Raw genomic sequence first — 19679 nt, forward strand, 5'->3', positions numbered from 1 at the left:
AACGGGGCCATTGAAGGCAAGGTCCAGGCCACAGGGTATCCAAGCTCGTCCTTTCTTCATGGGGATGGCCTGAGATATGGCAATAGGCTTTGGGAACACACTCTGGGTATGATACGTACTCATTCCTTCAGCTATAAGGTGGATTTGGACGTAGGAGGTAGGTTTGGGTCTTGTCTCTCCTTTTTGCCCTCCCCAAGTACTTTTAGACTTGCAAAACTTGAGTTTTTTGGTGCTTATACAGATTTTCCTTTCCACTTGTGAGGCAGGGTGGTGTGCTTACAGTGGGGCATTGGCAAAACTGCAGGAACAGGCAAAAGGTGAATGAAACCAGGCTGTCACTGCTAACACTGGCAGGGGAGGTATGGGGTTAGAAGGTTTGTTCACATGAGGAAAGGAAAGAGAATTATCACAGCGGTGGTGGCTCTGCACGGGTCTTCTACTGTGGGGTTCTGACCTTCGTGGATGGCCAGAAATTCAGCTCTGAAGTGGTCTTTATGCAAGCTGGGAACTCATGTGGGGCTGAAAGAAGCAGAACTCTGAGGGTATCTTGGACAGGTGGTGCTGAGCACTGGCCCATCAGCCAGACCCACACTGGCCATTGAGCGCTCTCAGCCAGCCCTTTGCCATCTTACCCCCAGATCGATTTGCTCCTGTACCCTTCCTGCTTCCATACCCCTTCTGAGATGGGCCTGCGACTCTTCTTTGTGGCAGGACCTGAATGATGCAGCATCTGGTCTGTGATGTGCAAATGTGTTCAGCCTGGGCTGCTCCAGGTGCCTCCATCACACAGGACATGCTGATGAGCAGTAACAGCCTGTGCCAGTGGGTGCTCTGGTTAATTAGGCTGTGCTTGTACAGAAAGGAAACCTGTTCTTCTGCTCTGGGACAAGGCTCGTCCTTTGTCCCCTCTTGTCTTTTGCAGAGTCTGCTGCAGAGTGGTCTTGCCTGGCTCAGACAAGTGTCCAGCCGTAGATCAACACACATGGTGTACACTTGTGGCACGAGGAGCTGTGGAGCAGCAACTGCCCTCGGGCAGAATTGGTGCCCCAAGCTCAGGATGCAGGGAGGGAGGACAGGGAGAGTGAGCTCTGACTGCAGTGATGTCCTTGGGGAACAGGGGACTGTAGGGACGCTCCTCAGTGACTTTGTTTTTGCTTTTCAGGGTTGAAAAACTCCCTGGTGGCCCATGACATGGCATTTGAGATGACACGGGCTCCCTGGAGCCCAGAGCAGCAGATAGAGAGGCCACGACTCACCAAGAAAGTCCTGGACACAGAGGACCAGGCTGCCTTCCGACTCCAGTCAAAGATGCCCAGATACATCTACTTCGCTGCCAACAGCAAAAACAAGTGGGGCCACCAGCGTGGTTACAGGATCCAGATCACCAGTTTTGCAGGGGACCACGTCCCTGAAGCCAGTTCCATGGAGAGGGCCATCAGCTGGGCAAGGTCAGGCTGTTCTGGCTGGGCTGGCAGGTTCTCAGACACTCCCCAGCTCTGCTAGATGGCAAGGCATCACATGGATGTCCCTTGATGGGGGAGGCACAGGGAAACACTCTTCTGGGCTGAAGTTGCTCCATTGTAGCAAGCCTGTGCTGTGCAGCCTCTTTCAGGAGCTGACTTAGCTCTGCCCTGACTCAGGGGGCTGCTCCTGTCTCTTTTCTTGTCCTCAGGTACCAGCTGGCTGTCACCCGGCGGAAGGAGGAGGAGCCCACCAGCACCAGCATCTACAACCAGAATGACCCCTGGACACCCACTGTTGCCTTCTCTGACTTCATCAACAACGAGACCATCACCAACGAGGTGGGCTGGGGTCCCCTGGGCTGGAGCTGTAATAGCCATTCCCGGGCTCAACGGGAGCCCCAGGGACAGCACGCTCAGCTGGGAGAGCAGCAGCCCTGGGCAACCAGGAAAGTGGGTTTGAGCATCCCCTTCCCCATAAGCCTGCTCAGTGCTTTGGTGAGAGTGTGCAGATCAGAGCGTGCAGAGCAGGAGCTTGTTTCTCCCTGCGGAGAAATGCTGGCAAAACATCAGGAAAATCTCAGTGAGGCCGGAGCGAGGCCACAGAGGTCAAGGCAAGGGCCCTTCCGCTGGATGGATATTGTGGCCATGGCTGCAGGCAGGCCTTGGGGGAAGGGAGGGGATCTTTCCCATGAGGGGGGAGCTCAGTGTGTGGGAGTGCAGCTGCCTGGTGCCTATGGGTTCCCCTCCTTCTCTCCTGTCAGTCCCCATGGCCCCATGTGGATTTCGGTCACTGCTGCTGCAGCCTAAACTAACCCTGGGCTTGTGGCTTTTCCCTGCCTAGGACCTGGTTGCCTGGATAACCACTGGATTCCTTCACATCCCACACTCTGAGGATATTCCCAACACTGTGACTGTGGGAAACTCGGTTGGTTTTCTCCTGAGACCCTACAACTACTACGACCTGGACCCCTCTATATACTCCCACGATGGTGTGTTTTTCACCAGTGAGCAGGACTTCATGGCATGTGAAATCAACCCTCTCGCCTGCCTGCCCAAAACTGCCTCTTGTTTGCCAAACTTTCCTCCATTCACCTATGATGGTTTTCAAAACATGAGCAGGCTTTAGTGCTACAGGATGGTGTGAGGAGATGCGGTCAGAGACACCAGGTTGACTGTTCTGTCTCAGATTTTCTTATTTTAGTGAAGTTGTCTCAATTTCCAGTTGTGTAATGACTTCACATTTTATCATTGCTTTTGAAATAGTGCTCTTGAAAAAGGAAGCGTGATCTTCCTGGCATGATGCCACATGGGAGTCTATGTTATCTGTTAATTGCTGAGTTTGAGTCTGTTTCAGGAGGAAAGTGAGGAGAAAATTCTGTTCCTCTGCTGTAGAAATAAGTGCTATGTAGTGCATATCTCAGGTTAAAATAATGAAAATGGTGCTGGTCCAGTGCTCTCGAGTGTCTCGTTCTTACAACTCACAGCAGTGTCTCCTGGGGTGTGATGCTGGTCTCTGCCAAGTTCCCTCTGCCCACAAACCAGCCCAGCAGTGTGGCTCTGGGTGCCTGTCAGGGCATGGGGACGTCCAGCTGGAGGGCAGGAGGGATGGGCTGGGGTGTCCCAGGGCTCTGGGGCCACAACCGAGGTGGGCACTGGCACCAAGGCCTGTGGGTGTTGGGGGAAGGCTGGGTTCAGGGCCAGGACCCCACGGGCTGCAGCTCTCAGGCACTCAGTGCTGAGCACAGGGGAGGGATGCGGAGGGGACCTTTGCAAGGTCTCGTGGCTGCTGGCAGTGCAGCATGGCCAGTGCCACTGCCCGTTTGTCATGGCTGCAGGACTGTGGGGATTTTGGCAGCAGCGGGCGATGCTGGTGGTGATGGGGGGCGGGGGGGGCTGTGTCAGGATGAGGCCGTGGTGCTGTGCCCAGCGCTGCTCTGCATGGGGAAGGGTTGTCTCTGTGGCCACTGCTGCCTGCCCAGCATCTGCAAGGTTAAAAGAAGGAGGAGCAGGGAGATGCATTTATTTCCCTTGAATGACTGGATCCATCCCCTTCAAGCTCTGCAGTGTATGATCTGGGACCAGAGGGAAGGACAGATGGAAAGGCATTAAGTTTACTTAAAATTATAAACTGCTGGCAAAGCAGTGCAAAGTTGCCTTTTATGGTTCCCAGCAAATCCTGGCAATGTGTGAGAACATCTCTGCACGTCCTTCCTGCGAGTTCCTCCAGGCTGTTTCCTGCTGAGAAAACAGGGGGGGAAAACAAACCCAGCCCCTTGTTCCCGAGGGTCACTGGGAGGATTTTGCAACTGGAAATGCATCCTGCCAGACTTCAGGAGCACTCAGTGCCTCAGCAGGCATGAATGTGAAAACTGTGCTCATCCTCCTCGGTCTGGCGTTAGCCACGATATTCACTTTGGTCTGTGTGTTGCTGACCAGAGGAAGGGCACCCAGCACCTGCCAGCACCTGCCCGTGGAGCAAGAGGACACCGAGGATGGCCAGAGCCTGGTGTTTGCTGACCTGACACCCGAGGAGATGGCGCAAGTGGTGCGGTACCTGCAGGGAAACCTCGGGGTGCAGCTGGTTGATGCCTCGCGTGCCAAACCCTCGGACAACTGCATCGCCTCCGTGGATCTGCAGGTCCCTGCCAAGGCAGAGGTGCTGCGGTTCCTGGACGGCGGGGGGGCTCGTCCCGCCCGAGAGGCACTGGCTGTGCTGTACTTTGGGAACCAGCCAGAGCCCAATGTCACCGAGTACGTGGTGGGTCCTCTGCCAACGCCGGCGTACCACCGGGACGTGACGGTGCAGAAGTACGGGGGGAAGGTGCCATACCACCGCAGACCTGTTACTGGCAAGGAGTATATGGATATCAATGCCCTCATCCGGAGGGAGTTGAAAAAGGCGCCACAATTCCTCACCACATGCTGCGAGTCTGACGGGACTGACCTGGCCATCCTCACCACGGCCCCACGGGGCTTCAAGTCTGGTGACCGCACAACCTGGTTTGTCCTTTTCCACAATGTGGCTGGCACTGGCTACTACCTGTCACCAGTGGGGCTGGAGGTGCTGGTGGAGCACAGGGACCTCCACGCCTCCCTTTGGCAGCTGCGCAAAGTCTTCTACAACGGCCGGTACTTTGCCAGCACAGAGGATCTGGAGCAGGAGTTTCTGGCTCGCACACTGGAGGTCGTCAGGCTCAAGAAGCCCCAGGCTGATGCAGTGCTGGGCTCAATGAGGCCCCGGTACCCACCTTACTCCCTGGGTCCGATGCAGTTTGAGCCCCAGGGTCCCCGCTACAGCGTCAGGGGCAATCGCATCACCTACCAGGGCTGGAGCATCACCTTTGGCATGAACCCCAACTCTGGCCCCCGCCTCTTTGACATCAGGTACCGGGGGGAGAGGATTGTCTACGAGCTGAGTCTCCAGGAAGCCTTAGCCCTGTATGGCTCCAACTGCCCTGGGGGCATGTCCACCCGCTACCTTGACGGGAGCTTTGGCATTGGCAGGTTTGCCTACGAGCTGGTCCGGGGCGTCGACTGCCCCTACACAGCGACCTATGTGGACCAGCACTACCTGGCAGAGTCAGATACTCCCAAGACCAACCAAAACTCACTCTGCATATTTGAGCACGACTCTGCCCGCCCTCTGCGGCGCCACTTCTCTGACTCGCAGTCCTTTTACTATGGTGGGCTGCGGAAAAACACGCTGGTCATCCGGACCATCTCCACGCTCGTCAACTACGACTACATCTGGGACTTCATGTTCCACGGCAGTGGGGCCGTGGAGGTCCGTGTGCATGCTACTGGCTACATTAGCACCTCCTTCCTCCATGGCCAAGGCACCAACTATGGCAACAGGGTTGGGCCCCACACGCTGGGAACGATGCACTTCCACCACATGCACTACAAGGTGGACCTCGATGTTGACGGTAGGTCTGGCCACCTTTGTTCATGGCTGTGGTTCACTGTGGCCTGCAGCTCTGGCTGGGGTGTGGAGGTCGAGAATGTTTCCCCTTCTGCTTTGCAGGGCAGCTGAACTTCCTGGAGACCCAGGACATGGAGTATGAGATTATCAAAGATCCCTGGAGCATGCAGAACACCATCGAGCGTCCGTACCTCCGCAGGAAAAGGCTGGAGAGGGAGGATGAGGCAGCATTCCTGCTCAATGCCCCCATGCCCCGCTACCTCTCCTTTGCCAGCCCCAATCCCAACAAGTGGGGGCACCCACGCAGCTACCGGATCCAGATCATCAGCTTTGCTGGGAAGCACCTGCCCATCAGCAGCTCCATGGAGCGGTCTGTCAGCTGGGGCAGGTGGGTGCCAGGGCTGGGGAGCACTTGGTTCCCACTCCCTATTCCCCCACTCACCCCTGCAGCCCTGGCTCCTCCTGCTCCTGGTGCGGGGGAGCTGCCACTTCTGTGCAGCCCTGTGCCAAGCTGCAGGGAAGGGTTAAACAGAGAACATGCATGGGTTTTGGCTCTGAAATTCCGTTGAAAAGTTGCTCAATAACGTCTGCTCATGGTAGGTTACAGGCAGGAATCTGACCCTGGATCAGATTAATTTAGAGAAACGACGTGTTTTTCCCTTTAAGGGGAACCAAGCTGCAGGACTAATTCCCAAGGGAAGCACTGGCTTCCCCAGGTTGTGATATCTTCCCTTGAGGACAGAATGTGTTCTAGAAAATGCTTGGGATAAGCACAGACCAGTCTTGCTGCCAGGGTGAACTAACAGAGCTCATGCTGGGGGAATCTGTATGGATAAGAAGTAGCTGTGGCTGAAGGGACTGTGTTGGGCGTTGAGCAGCAGCATCTTTGCCTGGATCAGTTTATGTTTCTCAGGTAGTAAGGCATTCCCTGCAAGCCCAAAGGTGCTGGGGCTGCTGCCCATTACTGCCATGCTTATCCCTGCCAGCCCTTTCCCTCCCTGCCTCAGGACAGACCAGGTTCCCTGGCATGCACCAGGGGTGCATCCAGCCCCAGTTCACCAGTGCATCCAGCCAGCAATGCCATGGCTGCCCTGCCCTGTGCCAACATGGAAAAGCCCTTTGCTCCCTGTGCTGGCAGGTACCAGCTGGCTGTCACCCAGCGGAAGGAGGAGGAGCCCACCAGCACCAGCATCTACAACCAGAATGACCCCTGGACACCCACCGTCACCTTCGCTGACTTCATCAACAACGAGACCATCACCAACAAGGTAAGCCAGGGGCTCTGGGGGGAGAGGAGCTGAGCCCTGTGGGTGCTATCCTGGCTCCTGCCCTGGACAGAGGCTTCACGTGTCCTGGAGCCAAACTGAGCAGCTGCCAGGCTGGAAGAGTCCTGCTCAGCCTGATGTCTCTTTGCTCTCCTGCCCAGGACCTGGTCGCCTGGATCTCCGTGGGGTTCCTGCATGTCCCCCATGCTGAAGACGTCCCCAACACGGTGGCCGTGGGGAACAGTGTTGGCTTTTTCCTGAGGCCCTACAACTACTTCAACGAGGACCCCTCAGTGGACTCACCTGGCAGTGTGTACTTCAGCAGTGAGCAGGACACCAGGGCATGCGGGGCCAACCCTCTCGCCTGCCTGCCCACCACTGCTGCATGTGCTCCCCACCTTCCTCCCTTCCACTTTGGGGGCTTCCTCAACGTCAGCCTGGCACCGCCATTTGGCGGGGTGTGACGGGCCAGGGCCTGCTGTCCCCTCCCCACCCATGTGGGTATTGGGCAGGTGCTTGGAGGGGCTCTGTCACCACCCCAGGACCTGCCTTCCCCCTGCCCAGGGTGTCATGTGCTCAGGGTTGGTTTTTGAAGGTGCTCAGCTGTCATTTCAGCACTGTAGTGCTGCTAAAGGTACAGCCAAAACCTCTGAAAAACAGCCCCTAGGAGTGATTTTTTGATCTCCATCCGGTGTCATCCTGTGTTCCGCGTGGTGCCCACAGCTGCCCCCCTCCACTCAGACAGGGCTCCTGCCACCTGCCCAAGGTACACCAGTGCACACAGGGTGACAGTGCTGGCTGGGGCTGCACATGACACAAAGCCACAACTGCCCTTGGAGCCACGGTCCACCTGAGGTTTTGCCCAGGGTGTGATGGCACTCCCATCCACAGGGAGATGGCAGCTCCAGGATGCCCAAAAGATCCTCCCCAGCCTCCCAGCCACTGCAGCATCCCGACTGCAGGGCCCAGGTGCTGCCAGGCTCTGGCAGCTGCTGCAGTGCCAGCTCTGCAGGTAGGGACAGTGTGCTGGGCTCACTGGGAGCTCATGGGAGGAGCCCATGAGGGGCACTGCCCGAGCTGGGCTGCCACGTCTGCCCTTCCCAATAGACAGGCACTGGGGTGCTTTCCCTGACCAAACCTGAGTAGCTCACAGGTGCTGCTGTGGCTCCTAAGGCTGGGGCGAGACCCCACTGTGGTTGATGCTGTGGAGACTGGTGTCCTGTAAGGGGTGGCCCTGGCTCAGCTCTGCAGGGGTCAGAGGGGGCTGGCACAGCGCCCAGCACAGTGCCTGGCATGGCTGTGTGAGGGTGCCCCAGCCCTGCTCCCGGGCCCAGGGTGCTGGTAGGAGGCTCCTGCTGGGGCATATGGGATAAACAAGGGAGTTAATGTGTAACAGCTGTTCTGAGCAGCATTAATCAGTTCTGGCCTTGGCTGCTGCCCGAGGTGCTTAGCCCCACCCCGGTGTGAAGACTTCTCCTGCACCCCTAGCTGCTTGTGCAGTCCTGGCCTGTGGGATCCTGCAGGCTCCAGAGCCCATCTCCACTGTGCCAGGCTGGGATGGGGCACCAAGGAGCTTGGGGAGGGTGGTGCCAGTCCTGGCATGTGGCTGCAGATGCTGAGCACCAGCCAAGGTGTCCCTGGGGGCATGGTGGGTGTCCATCCTCTCTGACCCCTCAGTGTAGTGGCTGTGTCTGCCCAGAACCATGCTGCAAGGGGCTTGAGAAGCCCTAATGGCAGCTGCACTTTCCCCTGGGAACCACCTCAGCTCCCAGCAGCACCCAGGGGCGTTGTGCAGAGTGAGCAGCTGAGGCTGTGTCTTTGTGGGAGGCTGCAGTGGTCCCTGGCTGCCCTGGGGTGACAGCAGGGACTGTACCCAGAGGTCCTCTGAGGTCTTGGTCATGTCTGGCTGGCATCCTGCCCTCTGCCGCGTGCCCACGTGTGCGCGGTGCTGCCTGGACTCTGCCTGCTGACGCAGTCCCGTGCTGGCAGTGACCCGCTGCTGCCTGGCCCGGACCTTGCAGCCATCTGGGAACGTTCTGGACCAAACATTGGCACTGCATGCAGCACACTATGTTACAACACCCGCTTGTGCTGCACCTGCTGTAGCTCCATCTGGAGCTCTGTGTCCCAGATCCAGCTGCTGTCACTGCAGGCACACTCCTCCTGGGCTGCCAGCTGATCCTGAGCTCAGTGGGCACAGGCCCAGGGCAGAAATCAGGTTCCCCCAGCCTGGCCCCACTCCTTCCCTGAGAAAGCCTCCCCAGCCAGTTTGCAATGCACATCCCCAGCAGTGCTGCCAGCGTGGCTGCTCGGTGCAGGGGGTGAGCTGGAGCCTGGCATGGTGCTCCTCAAGCTGGTGTCAGATGGGCCAGGATGCAGAACCCTGAGGTGCCCAGGGGGTCAGTAGCTCCTACTGCCCCAAGCTGGCCCTGCTCCACACAGTGACTTTGGGACCAGGGATTTATCTACAGTGCAGGGCACGGAGCAGTGCTGGGAAACCACTGCGTGCATCCTGGCAGCTCTGGCACAGACCTGACCTGTGGCATGTGCACCTGGGCACTGCACAGGGGGGTACTGGGCTGTGCCACTCTGTCCTCCATGCTGGGAGGGAGGAGGTGATTGCTCCTGTCCTGCTTCCTGGTCTCTCCCTGCTGCAGCCCCAGGTTTCCTGCAGTGACTTTCCAAGTGGACTGGAGTGCTAGTCCCCATCCCTCAGAGCATTTTGCCCCATTTTCTGCTGTGAAATCTCCCGTGGAGGATTTATTGCTGATGGTTTCAAAATGTTTTTGACACAGAAGCCAAGTTGGCTGCATTCCTTCACGCTGGCCAAAGCCACTCTCAGTTGAGGACCCTGGAATGAGCAGTTAGGGAATATGTTTTGCAAGAGTAACTCCATTTCTTTGCAAGCTTCTGTTTTGTTGGGGTGTTCTGTAGGTCAGGAGCTCAGACTATCCCCTTTGGATGCAGCGAGGCCGGGCTGGGAGGGATGGGGAGGACCAGCCCTGGGCAAGGATGTGCCTGTGGCAGGGCTGACCCCACAGCATTTGCACTGCTGCTCTCACGGGCCATTCGTGCCCATATCCCAGGGAGGAAGGTTTGCTGGGCTGTCAGACCCCGTGGCTCCCTGGGCTCTGCGTGGGCAGGGGGGACAGGATGCTGCCTGTAGACCTCACTGTTTGTGGGCAGGACTTGGCTCAGGACATGACTCTCACAGCAGCAAACAGTTTATGGCAACGGTTCAAGGATCTTGACCTGCCTGCTCACGAGGGAAATAAGTGATGCATTCCACTGGCTGCTGATCACTAACACCTTGCTGCCTACTCCCATCATGGGTAGCTGCCTACACCCATCATGGGCAGCTGCCTGCTCCCATCATGGGCAGCTGCCTGCTCCCATCATGGGCAGCTGCCTGTTCAGGTGTGGCAGGTGATGACTGAGCACCCTGTGCTGCTGCCACAAAGCTGCATGCTCGTGCAACAGTAGTTGTGGATGATGAAGTTGTGGTGCCCACAGTGCTGCCAGTGACCTACAGGGTGTGGCTGGGGTTGTGGGAACAGCCAAGGGCTGGTGTCCAGTACCATGGGATGAGTGGCATGTTTGGCTCTGTCCCCTCAGTCGGGGTCTGATGGTGCAGGAGGGATTAACACAGCAGAGTGGTGCTGGGAGGAGGAATGCCATCCCTATTTGCAAAGGTTCTTTAGCCCCACAGCAGAGACCAGAAGAATATGGCTGGCAGCCAGGAGCACCCCCAGCCTGGCTGTCTGTGGCTGCGGGGAGCTCCAGGAATGGCTTGGAAAGTTTTCCATTATGTGAAGTCCTGGTTAAATTAGCCTGGCAAATGAGGAGGGGGTAGGCAGCCTGTCCTCTGCTCCATGCACCCACTCCACACTCCTGGGTGCCCCTGGCATGGTCTGGTGGTGATTCACAGGGAGATGGCAGAGAGGTGGGAGCAGAATCAACCCTGGACACAGCAGCTCTGCAGGGCTGTCACACAGATAATGGAGCAAAGGCTGCAGTTCAGTTGGAGCAGCTGAGCTGTTGTATTGGATGACCAGAGGAGCTGAGGCTGCAGGATTCCCCTGCATGAGGGGACAGTGTGGGGCAGGGGACAGCGCTGTTGCTGGAGCACCCTGTGCTCCACGTGCCCTCAGAGCCTGTTTTTCCCTTTTATGTAAGTTATTCCAAACATGTTTGTAACAACCCCCCCGGTGATGCACCTTTGGCAAAAGTGGTTTTGAGTCCAAAGATCAGTGCTGGGACAGTGACCTGCCCACAGCAAACAAGACTCAGCAGACTATAAAACCCCAGCGGCACAGCGGAGCGTGGGGCAGCCAGAGCCAAGCCGAGGGCAGGGGCAGCAGAGGAGGATGGAGGCCAACATGAACCTCCTGCACGACCTGGGCATCCGGACAACGCACTGGCTGCAGCAGCACTTCCAGGGCTCCCAGGACTGGTTCCTCTTCATCTCCTACGCTGCTGACCTCAGGAACGCTTTTTTTGTCCTCTTCCCCATCTGGTTCCACTTCAGTGAGGCAGTGGGCATCAGACTCATCTGGGTGGCTGTGATCGGAGACTGGCTCAACCTTGTCTTCAAGTGGTGAGTGGCCCTGAGCCACAGCTCCTTCCGAGTGTGTTGGCACAGCTGGACTAATGAGGGCCAGTTGGGTGCTCTCAGCCTCAATGCTGGAGTAGAACAAAGGACAGAGTTCAGCTCCCAGCTGGGCGGTGACAATGGTTGCTCCTTCCCAAGCTATGCAGCAACAGCTCCCCCCTTCTCAGAGCCAGGCAGAGAGATGGAGCCTTCTACAAACAGACTCCGCTTATCAGCCAGGGCTGTGGTGCTGAGCAGGGGCTGCACAGAGCCCCTCAGCACAGGAGGTTGCATTGACTTGCACTCAGGAAGCTCTTGCTCTTCCCCTTCAGGGCTGGGGATGGGGACATGGACAGGCAGTGTCAGCTGTCAGAACCAAGCAACCAGCTGTATGCTGTGTCTGTCAGGATGCCCTCAACCACTTGTGGGTCCTTTGCTTCTTCCAGCTCCCAGAACAGAGCTGAAGCTGCAGCTGTGCCCAAAACCTCCTCAGACCCCATTTTCCTTTCTTTTCAGGATCCTCTTTGGAGAGAGACCATACTGGTGGGTCCGCGACACGGACTATTACAACAACACCTCTGCCCCAGAGATCCAGCAGTTCCCGCTCACCTGCGAGACTGGCCCCGGTAGGGTCCTGCAGCCCTGGTAGGGTCCCCCAGCCCCAGCTGGGGCAGCGGGCACTTGCCCAGGGTGACCTGCACATGCAGGGAGGGAGGTCCTGGCCTGGGCAGAGTCATGGTTGGCAGCCCACCAGTGGCACATGGTCCTGGCCAACTCTTGAGAGAGGCTCCCAGGCACACCAGCTGTGCCTGCAGTGGGGGGAGGCAGGGAAGTCCCTGTACAGAGCAGACCTTGACCCTTGGTGCAGATGTGGTGGCTCGGCACAAACGCTGCCTGTGCTCAGCTCTGGCCCACACCAGGTCTGACCTGGGGCTCTCTTTTTGCCCAGGGAGCCCATCTGGCCATGCCATGGGTGCAGCAGGTGTGTACTACGTCATGGTGGCAGCCCTCCTCTCCGCTGCTCGTGGGAAGAAGCAGTCAAGGACATTCGGATACTGGTAAGCTGTGCACCAGAACAACCTGGACAGAGTGCTGGGCAGAGGCAGCTCCAGCACTGACTGGCACAGCCAAGCCCATCAAGGCACAAGGCTGTGGACAGATAGACAGGCTGTGGCACCCCAAGCGGGGTCTGCATGAGGATGGGCTTGGCAGAGAGCCAGGCACTGTTTAAGGTGTGGGATGGCAGTGCCACAAGCAGTGCAAGCTGGCCCTGGCACCAACGTAGCCACCTACCCCTCGCAGGGTGCTGTGGACAGTGCTTTGGACGGGGTTCTGGGCAGTTCAGGTCTGCGTCTGCCTGTCCCGAGTCTTCATCGCCGCTCACTTCCCCCACCAAGTCATCACAGGCGTTTTCTCAGGTAAGTGCATCAGATCCCCCATGCCCTTCCCTGCAGCTCTTCCATGCTGGACTGCAGTACCCTGAGCACTGACCAGTGCTCCTGCTTTGTTACTGGCAGGGATGGCTGTGGCCAAGACCTTTCAGCATGTCCGCTGCATCTACCACGCCAGCCTCCATCGGTACACGGGCATCACCTTATTCCTCTTCAGCTTCACCATTGGTTTCTACCTGCTGCTGCGGGTGCTTGGCGTGGACCTGCTCTGGACACTGGAGAAGGCACAGAGGTGGTGCAGCCGCCCTGAGTGGGTCCACATCGACACCACCCCCTTTGCCAGCCTCCTCCGTAACCTGGGCATCCTCTTTGGGCTGGGGCTGGCTGTCAACTCCCACATGTACAAGAAGAGCTGCCAGGGGAAGCAGGGCCAGCAGCTGCCCTTCCGCCTGGGCTGTGTCGCTGCCTCCCTCCTCATCCTCCACATCTTTGATGCCTTCAAGCCACCCTCCCACATGCAGCTGCTCTTCTACGCCCTCTCCTTCTGCAAGAGTGCAGCTGTGCCACTGGCTACTGTCAGCCTCATCCCCTACTGCCTCTCCCACCTCATGGCCACGCAGGACAAGAAGGCTGCCTAGGGCATCCCTGCAGGTAATTGTGCCCAGGCAAGTGGCCACCCTAGCCTTGGTCTCAGGGGCACCCACTAGCCCTGGTGCACCCCAGCCACTGTGTGCTCCCTGCTGATTTTGCACTGGGAGTGGACTGTGGGGGCTGGGCTGGCGGCGCTGCCGGGTGGCTCCCACCACATAGACCCACAGTCTCAGTTGTGCCCTTGCTGATGGCACAGCGAGCCTTGCACTCCCAGGACTCCCCTGCTGCCCCTCCTGCACCCACGGGTGGAGATCATCTGCCTGGGACCCAGCAGCAGCGGTGGGGAGATCCTGCACTCCCTCTGTAGCTCACGGGGACACGTCAGCTCCACACTGCGGGGCTGGGGACAGCACCACCGGGAGCAGGGTGCTCACCCCTGGGTGCCTGGGGTCTGCTGGTGAGGTAGCTCTGTGACAGGAATGGGCAGACACTGTGACATGGAGATAAAGTGCCAGCACGAGGGACCCTTCAGCCCTGGGGCGTTCGGTGTTCGCTGCTGTGATGCAGTGTGGGGTGAGCGTACACCTGTGTGGGTACATACGTTACATGTATCTATACACACATGATGTGGGGGTGTGGCTGTGCACAGGAGGTATTTTATTAAAGCTGAAGGTGTGTTTAGCTGGTGAGTTCGAGTGTTCTGCTGGCCTGCGTTGTGGGATGCAGGATCAGCTCCTGGGTGCAGGGCTGTGGCATGGACTGTGGGTGGTGGAGGAAGGACATCTGTCCTGAGTGATGAGAAACACCAACACCTGCAAAACATGTTCAAATCACGGGGAAGGGCACTGCCAGGTGTCCCGGGTCTTTGCCATTTGCCCCTGGTTGCAGTCAGACACTGAGAGCACAGCAGGTGGGGCAAGGGATGAGCTGCTTTCTGTGCTGTTTATCCAAAGCTTCTGGGTGCACGTTGTGGCAGGAACAGGGACAAACTCGTGTCACCTTGCTGCTTACGGAAACAAGCTCAGCTTTGGGACTGAGTGACTTGGCTGGGGCTGTGCTGAACTCCCAGGGTGTGGGGACAGAGCTGGTGTTTGGCTGTGCTGCGGGGTTGGGGTCGGGGTGGTCAGTGCTGGCACAGCCCCCAGCCACCACGAGCCCCAATGCCAGCTCTGCCCGGGTGCAGGAAGAGGCTGCATCAGCATGGGGTCACAGCAGCTCGGCTCTCCCAGCCCTGGCATCCTGACCCCCCTGGTCTTGGCATCCCGGCCCCCCTTGGTGGTCCCATGCTCCCTCCAGCTTCAAGCCATGCAGGCTGTACAGCCCAGCAATTAACTCCTTCACTACACATCCTCACTCAGCCTGAGATACTTTCTTCCTGCCAGACTCTGTGTGTGCACTTGCAGAATCTCCCCCAAACAACCAGTGTCTGCAGCACTGACCCTACACCCAGCTCCAGCTTCTGTGGTGCTCCCTGTGTGCTGACACTGTCCCAACAGCTCAGCCATGGGCCATGGCCCGTGGCCCTACAGCAGCCACAGCACCCACATGTGGGAACACTGTGTGCTGGGGTTCACCATCCCTTTGTTCATGACAGATAAACTTCCTTAGGATGGAGGTTTCTTTTATTCTATTTCTCTGTTTATTACCAAAATTTAAAGTGAACCTCTCATGCCACTTCTAGCAAAAAGGAGGGGAAAAAAACCCCCAAATTACCTGTTGTGCCCCACTGTGGCTCCACAGCACCATTTAGTTCCTCCAGCTGAGACTGCAGCAGCTTCAGGGCCTGCCCGGGCTAGAAAGGCAAGCTTAGGGAACACTGGGAACAGGGCTGCCTGATCCCAAGGGAGTTTGTAGCTGCAGCAGCCCAAGAAACTCTCAGTGTTCAAAAAAGGACCAATAACAACTGCACTTCAACAAGGGAAAGGACTGGTACGTGGTGGGGAACAACCTCCTGCCCGTGGACCACCCACTCTCCCTTCTGGGTCCTCTCTGTCCCTGTGCAGGCCAAGGTGTCAGGGAGGACCAGTGGCCTCTTGCTGAGTGTTACTGCCAAAGGAACTGCTCCTCAGCAACTGGTGCAAAGCAAAAGGCCACAATGTGCCGCCAGCTGGAGGCCCCTCTTGGTTTTAGCAACCTTACAAAGTGGTAAACTAAGGACTACTTTAACCCCTGTACCATTTGGCTGGGGAAATGAAAGAGCCCTTGCAGCAAAGCACGGATTGCAGATCCCCTCTCCATTTCTGTGAGCACCAAACCAGCCTGCACAGAGCATGTGCACACCAGCTTTTGGGTTCAGGTCTTTATTCTCCAGGAGAGAAGTTAGTGGGGTCTGTGCAAAACAGGGAAGGAAGCCCTACTTTGAGAATTATTTCTTACACTTCAGGGCTTCGATGGCTGATGAATTCCTGGAGCAGAGCTTCCACTTCTCCTCGACGGCTCATCTTGGCTGCCTTGCCCTGGAAGCGGTCGCGCTTTCCAGCTCCTTTCCCTCCCAGCAGCTCTGCCACCCTGCAGCAACAACACCACAGGCTGCAGCTCAACCTGCTCCAGGCAGCAAACATGGATCCATGCCTGGATTACACTGTGCAGCTGCTCAGTCTGCAACGTCAAGAATTCATTTTAAACAAACCACAAACCACGTTACCTGGGACCTAAATTCTCAACTGCTTCAACAGGTCCAGCTAAAAGGAAGAGTCCTGCTTCTTTTTCATCCCCCACAGTCAGGAATAGCAGGGTTTCCTGTGGACAGAGATGGATGCTGCTGCAGATTAACTACTGCCCTCCTTGTTCAGGGAAAGGACAGACACTGGCCACAGGACCGAAACACTACACTGACAATTCAACAGTTTATGTGTGTTACTGAGACAGAGACTTCTTGAAAAAAGTAAAAGGAAAGTGGCTTCTGAACCTTTGGTTCTGTCATATGTTGTTGGGACAACATAGTACTGGGGTATCCTCAATTAAAAGGATACAGTTGGCAGTTGGACTAGATGAGTGTTGTAGGCTCCTTCCAACTGGAACAGGCTACTCTTTCTATTCTATTACTATCCTATCTTATCCCATCCCATCCTTTCCAATGAGGTTTTGTGCAGCTTTGGGGGTCAGGCTCTTCCCCAGTCTGAATTCTCTGAATTCCCACTGTTGAGGATTTCCCTGTGGACTGAGGCTGCTGGGGACAGGTAACCTCAGGTAACTGTCAAAAGGAACCAGACCTGCAGCTCATGACTGCAGCAGGAGCAGCAGCCTGGCCAGCCCCTGTCTGTGTATAGCTCAGGTGGAAAACCAGTGGTGTCGGGTCAGTCTTCATCACCAACTCACCTCTGTCCCAATCTCATTAGCGATGATGTTCATAAATTCAGAATCACCCTCCTTCCTGTATGGACGGGTAAAAAAAAACACTTCAAAAGGAAGGAAAAAAACCCTCTAGAGTAAAAAATCTCAATTAGAAACCAATGGCCTGATCAGGGGTTTTGGCCTCTTGCACTTAGTATAGAGATTAGGTTTTGTCTAATATCTAAATCCTTGTAGGGCATTCCTGTGGGCATATTAGGAATTACTTAAGGGTTTATCTTTAAGAAATAGAGCTCCCTAGTTTTATTCGAAAATATCAAGGGCAGAGAGAAATTAGATGGATGCAGTCATTTCTCAGCTACAAAACCAGAAGTCAGTGACTGAATTACCAACAGATTCCTTCAATTACAGAACTCTGCAGCAGGCTGAGGCAGTTTAATATTTTGTTCACCTTGTTTATATTTTTCCTTGACAAAACAAGCCTGAATAGGTGTGAGAAAGGCAACTGCCATAATACATGTGAGATACTGTTGGCCCCTTTTCCCTGAGCTCCCCTGTACCTGTGTAACACAAACAGCTGCCTTGGAGCAGGTTTGCTCTTGAAGTCCCGAGCTATCAAAACAGCAATGTCTCTAAGCAGGTTCAGGTTATTCTAAAAGAAAAGCAAATGAACTGTACTGCAGCTGGAGAAGTCAGTGTGAATACAGTTGTGTTCCTAGAGGTTAGAGCACTTTTCATAATATCCACAAAAACTGAGGCCTAGGATTCAATTCCCAGTTACCACAACTAAAGCTCAGGTCTGCATGAAGCAGCCACAATTCACTTTTCCAAGCCATTCTCGTACCTTCTGGAGCAGTTTCACAGAGCTCTGCAGTCTTTTCACAGCCTCTACATGCTCACCTGGTCCATTTCTGAAAAAACAGGGAGAATTTAGATCATTGGATCATCAGGAAGGACAAAGGAAGGATTTCCTAAAGGAGCAAAAGCAGATCATACACAGCCCCAGGAGCTGTACCCTGAAGCTTATGTGGTATCTGTCAGGAGAAAGAGTAAAGATGAAATAACAGAAGTGGAAAGGTTATTACTTGAGCAGGGAGGTTAGAGCCTTCTCGGTACTGTGACTTTGTTCAATTGATTTCAGCACTCTGTTTCCCACCAAGAAAATCAAGTTGGTTTTGTTCTTTTTCCCTTTTTCCACGCCAAGGAGTTTAATAACCTTAAAAAGAAAATCACGCTGGTCAGAACAGCATTTTGGTTATATACACAGCTGGTCATTTCCTACCAGACTATGCCTTGTGGTGAATATCGACTCTCTGCCAGCGAAAATAAATTGATTAAAATCAATTTTAATTGATTAATCCACACATTGCTCTGTGTGGAGTGTGGCTCCCAGAGGCAGCTCAGCTGCGACCACCCACCTGCAGGTCACTCAGGTTGGAGACATGAGTCCCACAGCACATGTTGGAGTCGATGCCTTCGATGTCCACAACACGCACTGGCCCCACATGGTCGTCGGGCAGCCCCCGGCTCCTCACCTGGCAGAGGAGAACAGTGCCAAACAAGGTGACATCCATGCTCCGTTATTCTGCTCCCACGAATACCATCAGTTCTCTCCCATCACTTACTCTTTCAATTTCAGGGTCATCTGCGGCCAGTTCCCTCACTGTCACAGGGACCCTGTCCCGGATTTTCTCATTCACGCTCCTCTCCAGGGCCTTGACCTGCTCTGCTGTCATTGAGGGGGTGTCCAGCTCAATGAGGCTTCGCTGACGGCCCAGCTCCCTGCACCGGGGAAGAACATCTGCTGCTGTAGCTCAGACCATCCAGGAGGTCCCTTTGTGCAGCACCAGCATCCCACTGCCAGGAATGTGGTGACTGAAACAAAACACACTTCTCTTCCTGCTTTGTTCAGAGCACCGGGTGCAAACCAAACAACTGAGGAGTTCAAGACAGAGCAAACACTTTGTACAGCTTCTCTCCAGGTCAGCCACCTCTTCCAGGCAGGACCTCTGAACTTGAATGAAATGTCCAAACTCCTTTTGGTGTATTAATGTTCAGGCTCCGTGGAGCCCAGCATGGTGGCATGTACCAAACAAGGTAATACTGGGGTCAAAAGGAACCTTCATCCTGCTCACCATGAAGTTGTCTTGAATCCAAACATCTGTTCTGCAATGGCAGTGATGAGATGCTGTCCTGGAAGAGACATGCAAGCACCAGCTCTGAGTACCACCGGTATTTTCAGTCACACTGTGTATGTCCCACTGACATTCCCCACAACAGGTGAGCACTGGGTGCTGCAGGGCTCCTACCAGCGCCCAGAGGAGCAGTGGAGACAGCCCTGCCCTCACGGGTTGAACTTTTCCTTCCATACCTGTTTTCGGTGGGTTTGTTTACAAGCCAAGGAGAGCTCGCAGGGGGCACCTGCTGTCCCAAGTGGCGCCGGGGACAGACTGTGCACGCAGAGCTGCCGAGCATCCCCCTGCCCCGATCGGGGCGGGGACACGCTGGGCACTGACCGCCCCACCACCACGGTAACCGGGGTGTTACCGGGCACCCCCCGGTACCGGCACGGACCTGAATGCTGCTGCATGTGGTCGAAGCGGCGCTCCCAGTCCAGCGACAGCAGCACCTCGGCGCCGGGCTCCAGCGCGGCCGGCACGAAGTGCATGGCCTCGGGTCCCCGCCGGGTCACCCGCAGCACCGGCACGTCCCCGATGAGGCCGCGATCGTCCGGCTGCGGACACGAGGAGTCAGCGCCGCCGGCCCCGGCCCGGCCCCCGCCCAGCCCGGCCCGGCCCGGCCCGGCCCGTACCTGCCCGCCGCCCTCGGGGAAGAGGATGGTGTCCTCCAGCACCACCTGGAACCCGCGCACCGGGTCCCCGCCGCCCTCGGGCCGCAGCTCCGCCGCCTGGCACGACACCACCCTGGTGGCGAACTGCGACAGACAGGGCGGCACCGTAAGGGTCAGGGTTAGGGTGAGGGGCCTGCCCCGCGCCCCGCGCCGGTACCTGCCGGGCCCAGCTGTCCCGCTGGCACCGGAACACCATCGCGACCGCCCGCGGACCGACACGGCACAAGCGGCGGCAGCGCCGGGAGCGGGCGGGGCCTGCGGGGTGACGCGCGGGCGCGCTCCCGGCGGCGGCGCGCGCCCGCTGCCGGCGGGGA

The 19679-nt window shown here is 56.7% G+C and overlaps 4 protein-coding genes across 5 annotated transcripts in view; 3 read left to right on the forward strand and 1 right to left on the reverse strand.

The window, feature by feature from the left end:
• LOC113957388 (membrane primary amine oxidase-like) overlaps positions 1-2904 on the forward strand; it is a 3794-nt gene extending 890 nt beyond the window's left edge. Inside the window, 4 exon segments of the mRNA XM_027664834.1 lie at positions 1-157; positions 1163-1448; positions 1673-1802; positions 2305-2904. The exon segment at positions 1-157 is cut by the window's left edge and continues 5 nt beyond it. Coding sequence (XP_027520635.1) covers positions 1-157; positions 1163-1448; positions 1673-1802; positions 2305-2589 — 858 coding nt within the window. The 3' untranslated portion in view covers positions 2590-2904.
• Positions 2905-3802: 898 nt separating this feature from the next.
• Positions 3803-7264, forward strand: LOC113957345 (membrane primary amine oxidase-like). The gene is made up of 4 exons (XM_027664727.1): positions 3803-5389; positions 5488-5773; positions 6524-6653; positions 6812-7264. The coding sequence occupies exons 1-4, from the start codon at positions 3820-3822 to the stop codon at positions 7112-7114; spliced, it is 2289 nt and encodes a 762-aa protein (XP_027520528.1). The 5' UTR covers positions 3803-3819; the 3' UTR covers positions 7115-7264.
• Positions 7265-10948: 3684 nt separating this feature from the next.
• Positions 10949-13904, forward strand: G6PC (glucose-6-phosphatase catalytic subunit). Its single transcript, XM_027664732.1, has 5 exons — positions 10949-11247; positions 11758-11867; positions 12191-12299; positions 12544-12659; positions 12759-13904. Exons 1-5 carry the CDS (start codon positions 11018-11020, stop codon positions 13268-13270), a joined length of 1077 nt encoding a protein of 358 aa, XP_027520533.1. The 5' UTR covers positions 10949-11017; the 3' UTR covers positions 13271-13904.
• On the reverse strand, positions 13858-19600 carry LOC113957347 (alanyl-tRNA editing protein Aarsd1-like). Of its 2 annotated transcripts, XM_027664729.1 has the most exons (14): positions 19523-19600; positions 19327-19449; positions 19089-19248; positions 18650-18707; positions 18140-18296; positions 17933-18049; positions 17600-17730; positions 17359-17425; positions 17075-17166; positions 16542-16596; positions 15868-15962; positions 15600-15731; positions 14937-15015; positions 13858-14035 (listed from the first exon to the last, which is right to left on the reverse strand). In XM_027664729.1, exons 1-13 carry the CDS (start codon positions 19559-19561, stop codon positions 15000-15002), a joined length of 1242 nt encoding a protein of 413 aa, XP_027520530.1. In that variant the 5' UTR covers positions 19562-19600; the 3' UTR covers positions 13858-14035; positions 14937-14999. The 2 variants fall into 2 exon arrangements, with proteins under 2 accessions (XP_027520530.1, XP_027520531.1); XM_027664730.1 differs by lacking the exons at positions 13858-14035; positions 14937-15015 and having other exon boundaries at positions 15508-15731; positions 19523-19599.
• Positions 19601-19679: the final 79 nt, after the last annotated feature.

This window comes from Corapipo altera, unplaced genomic scaffold (assembly GCF_003945725.1).
Source record: "Corapipo altera isolate COAL_440 unplaced genomic scaffold, ASM394572v1 142, whole genome shotgun sequence".
NCBI classification, from domain to species: Eukaryota; Metazoa; Chordata; class Aves; order Passeriformes; family Pipridae; genus Corapipo; species Corapipo altera.

Excerpts from the sequence above, each read along its gene's own strand:
- LOC113957345 (XM_027664727.1), top strand. The coding sequence starts at position 3,820 with ATGAATGTGAAAACTGTGCTCATCCTCCTCGGTCTGGCGTTAGCCACG. Across the intron at positions 5,390-5,487 it reads GGTGGACCTCGATGTTGACG|GGCAGCTGAACTTCCTGGAG; the intron begins GTAGGTCTGGCC and ends TCTGCTTTGCAG. Across the intron at positions 5,774-6,523 it reads CGGTCTGTCAGCTGGGGCAG|GTACCAGCTGGCTGTCACCC; the intron begins GTGGGTGCCAGG and ends CTGTGCTGGCAG.
- G6PC (XM_027664732.1), top strand. The coding sequence starts at position 11,018 with ATGGAGGCCAACATGAACCTCCTGCACGACCTGGGCATCCGGACAACG. Across the intron at positions 12,300-12,543 it reads TCAAGGACATTCGGATACTG|GGTGCTGTGGACAGTGCTTT; the intron begins GTAAGCTGTGCA and ends TACCCCTCGCAG. Across the intron at positions 12,660-12,758 it reads CATCACAGGCGTTTTCTCAG|GGATGGCTGTGGCCAAGACC; the intron begins GTAAGTGCATCA and ends TGTTACTGGCAG.
- LOC113957347 (XM_027664729.1), bottom strand. The coding sequence starts at position 19,561 with ATGGTGTTCCGGTGCCAGCGGGACAGCTGGGCCCGGCAG. Across the intron at positions 18,708-19,088 it reads CCACATGCAGCAGCATTCAG|GACAGCATCTCATCACTGCC; the intron begins GTCCGTGCCGGT and ends TGTCTCTTCCAG. Across the intron at positions 17,731-17,932 it reads CCAACCTGAGTGACCTGCAG|GTTATTAAACTCCTTGGCGT; the intron begins GTGGGTGGTCGC and ends TTTCTTTTTAAG.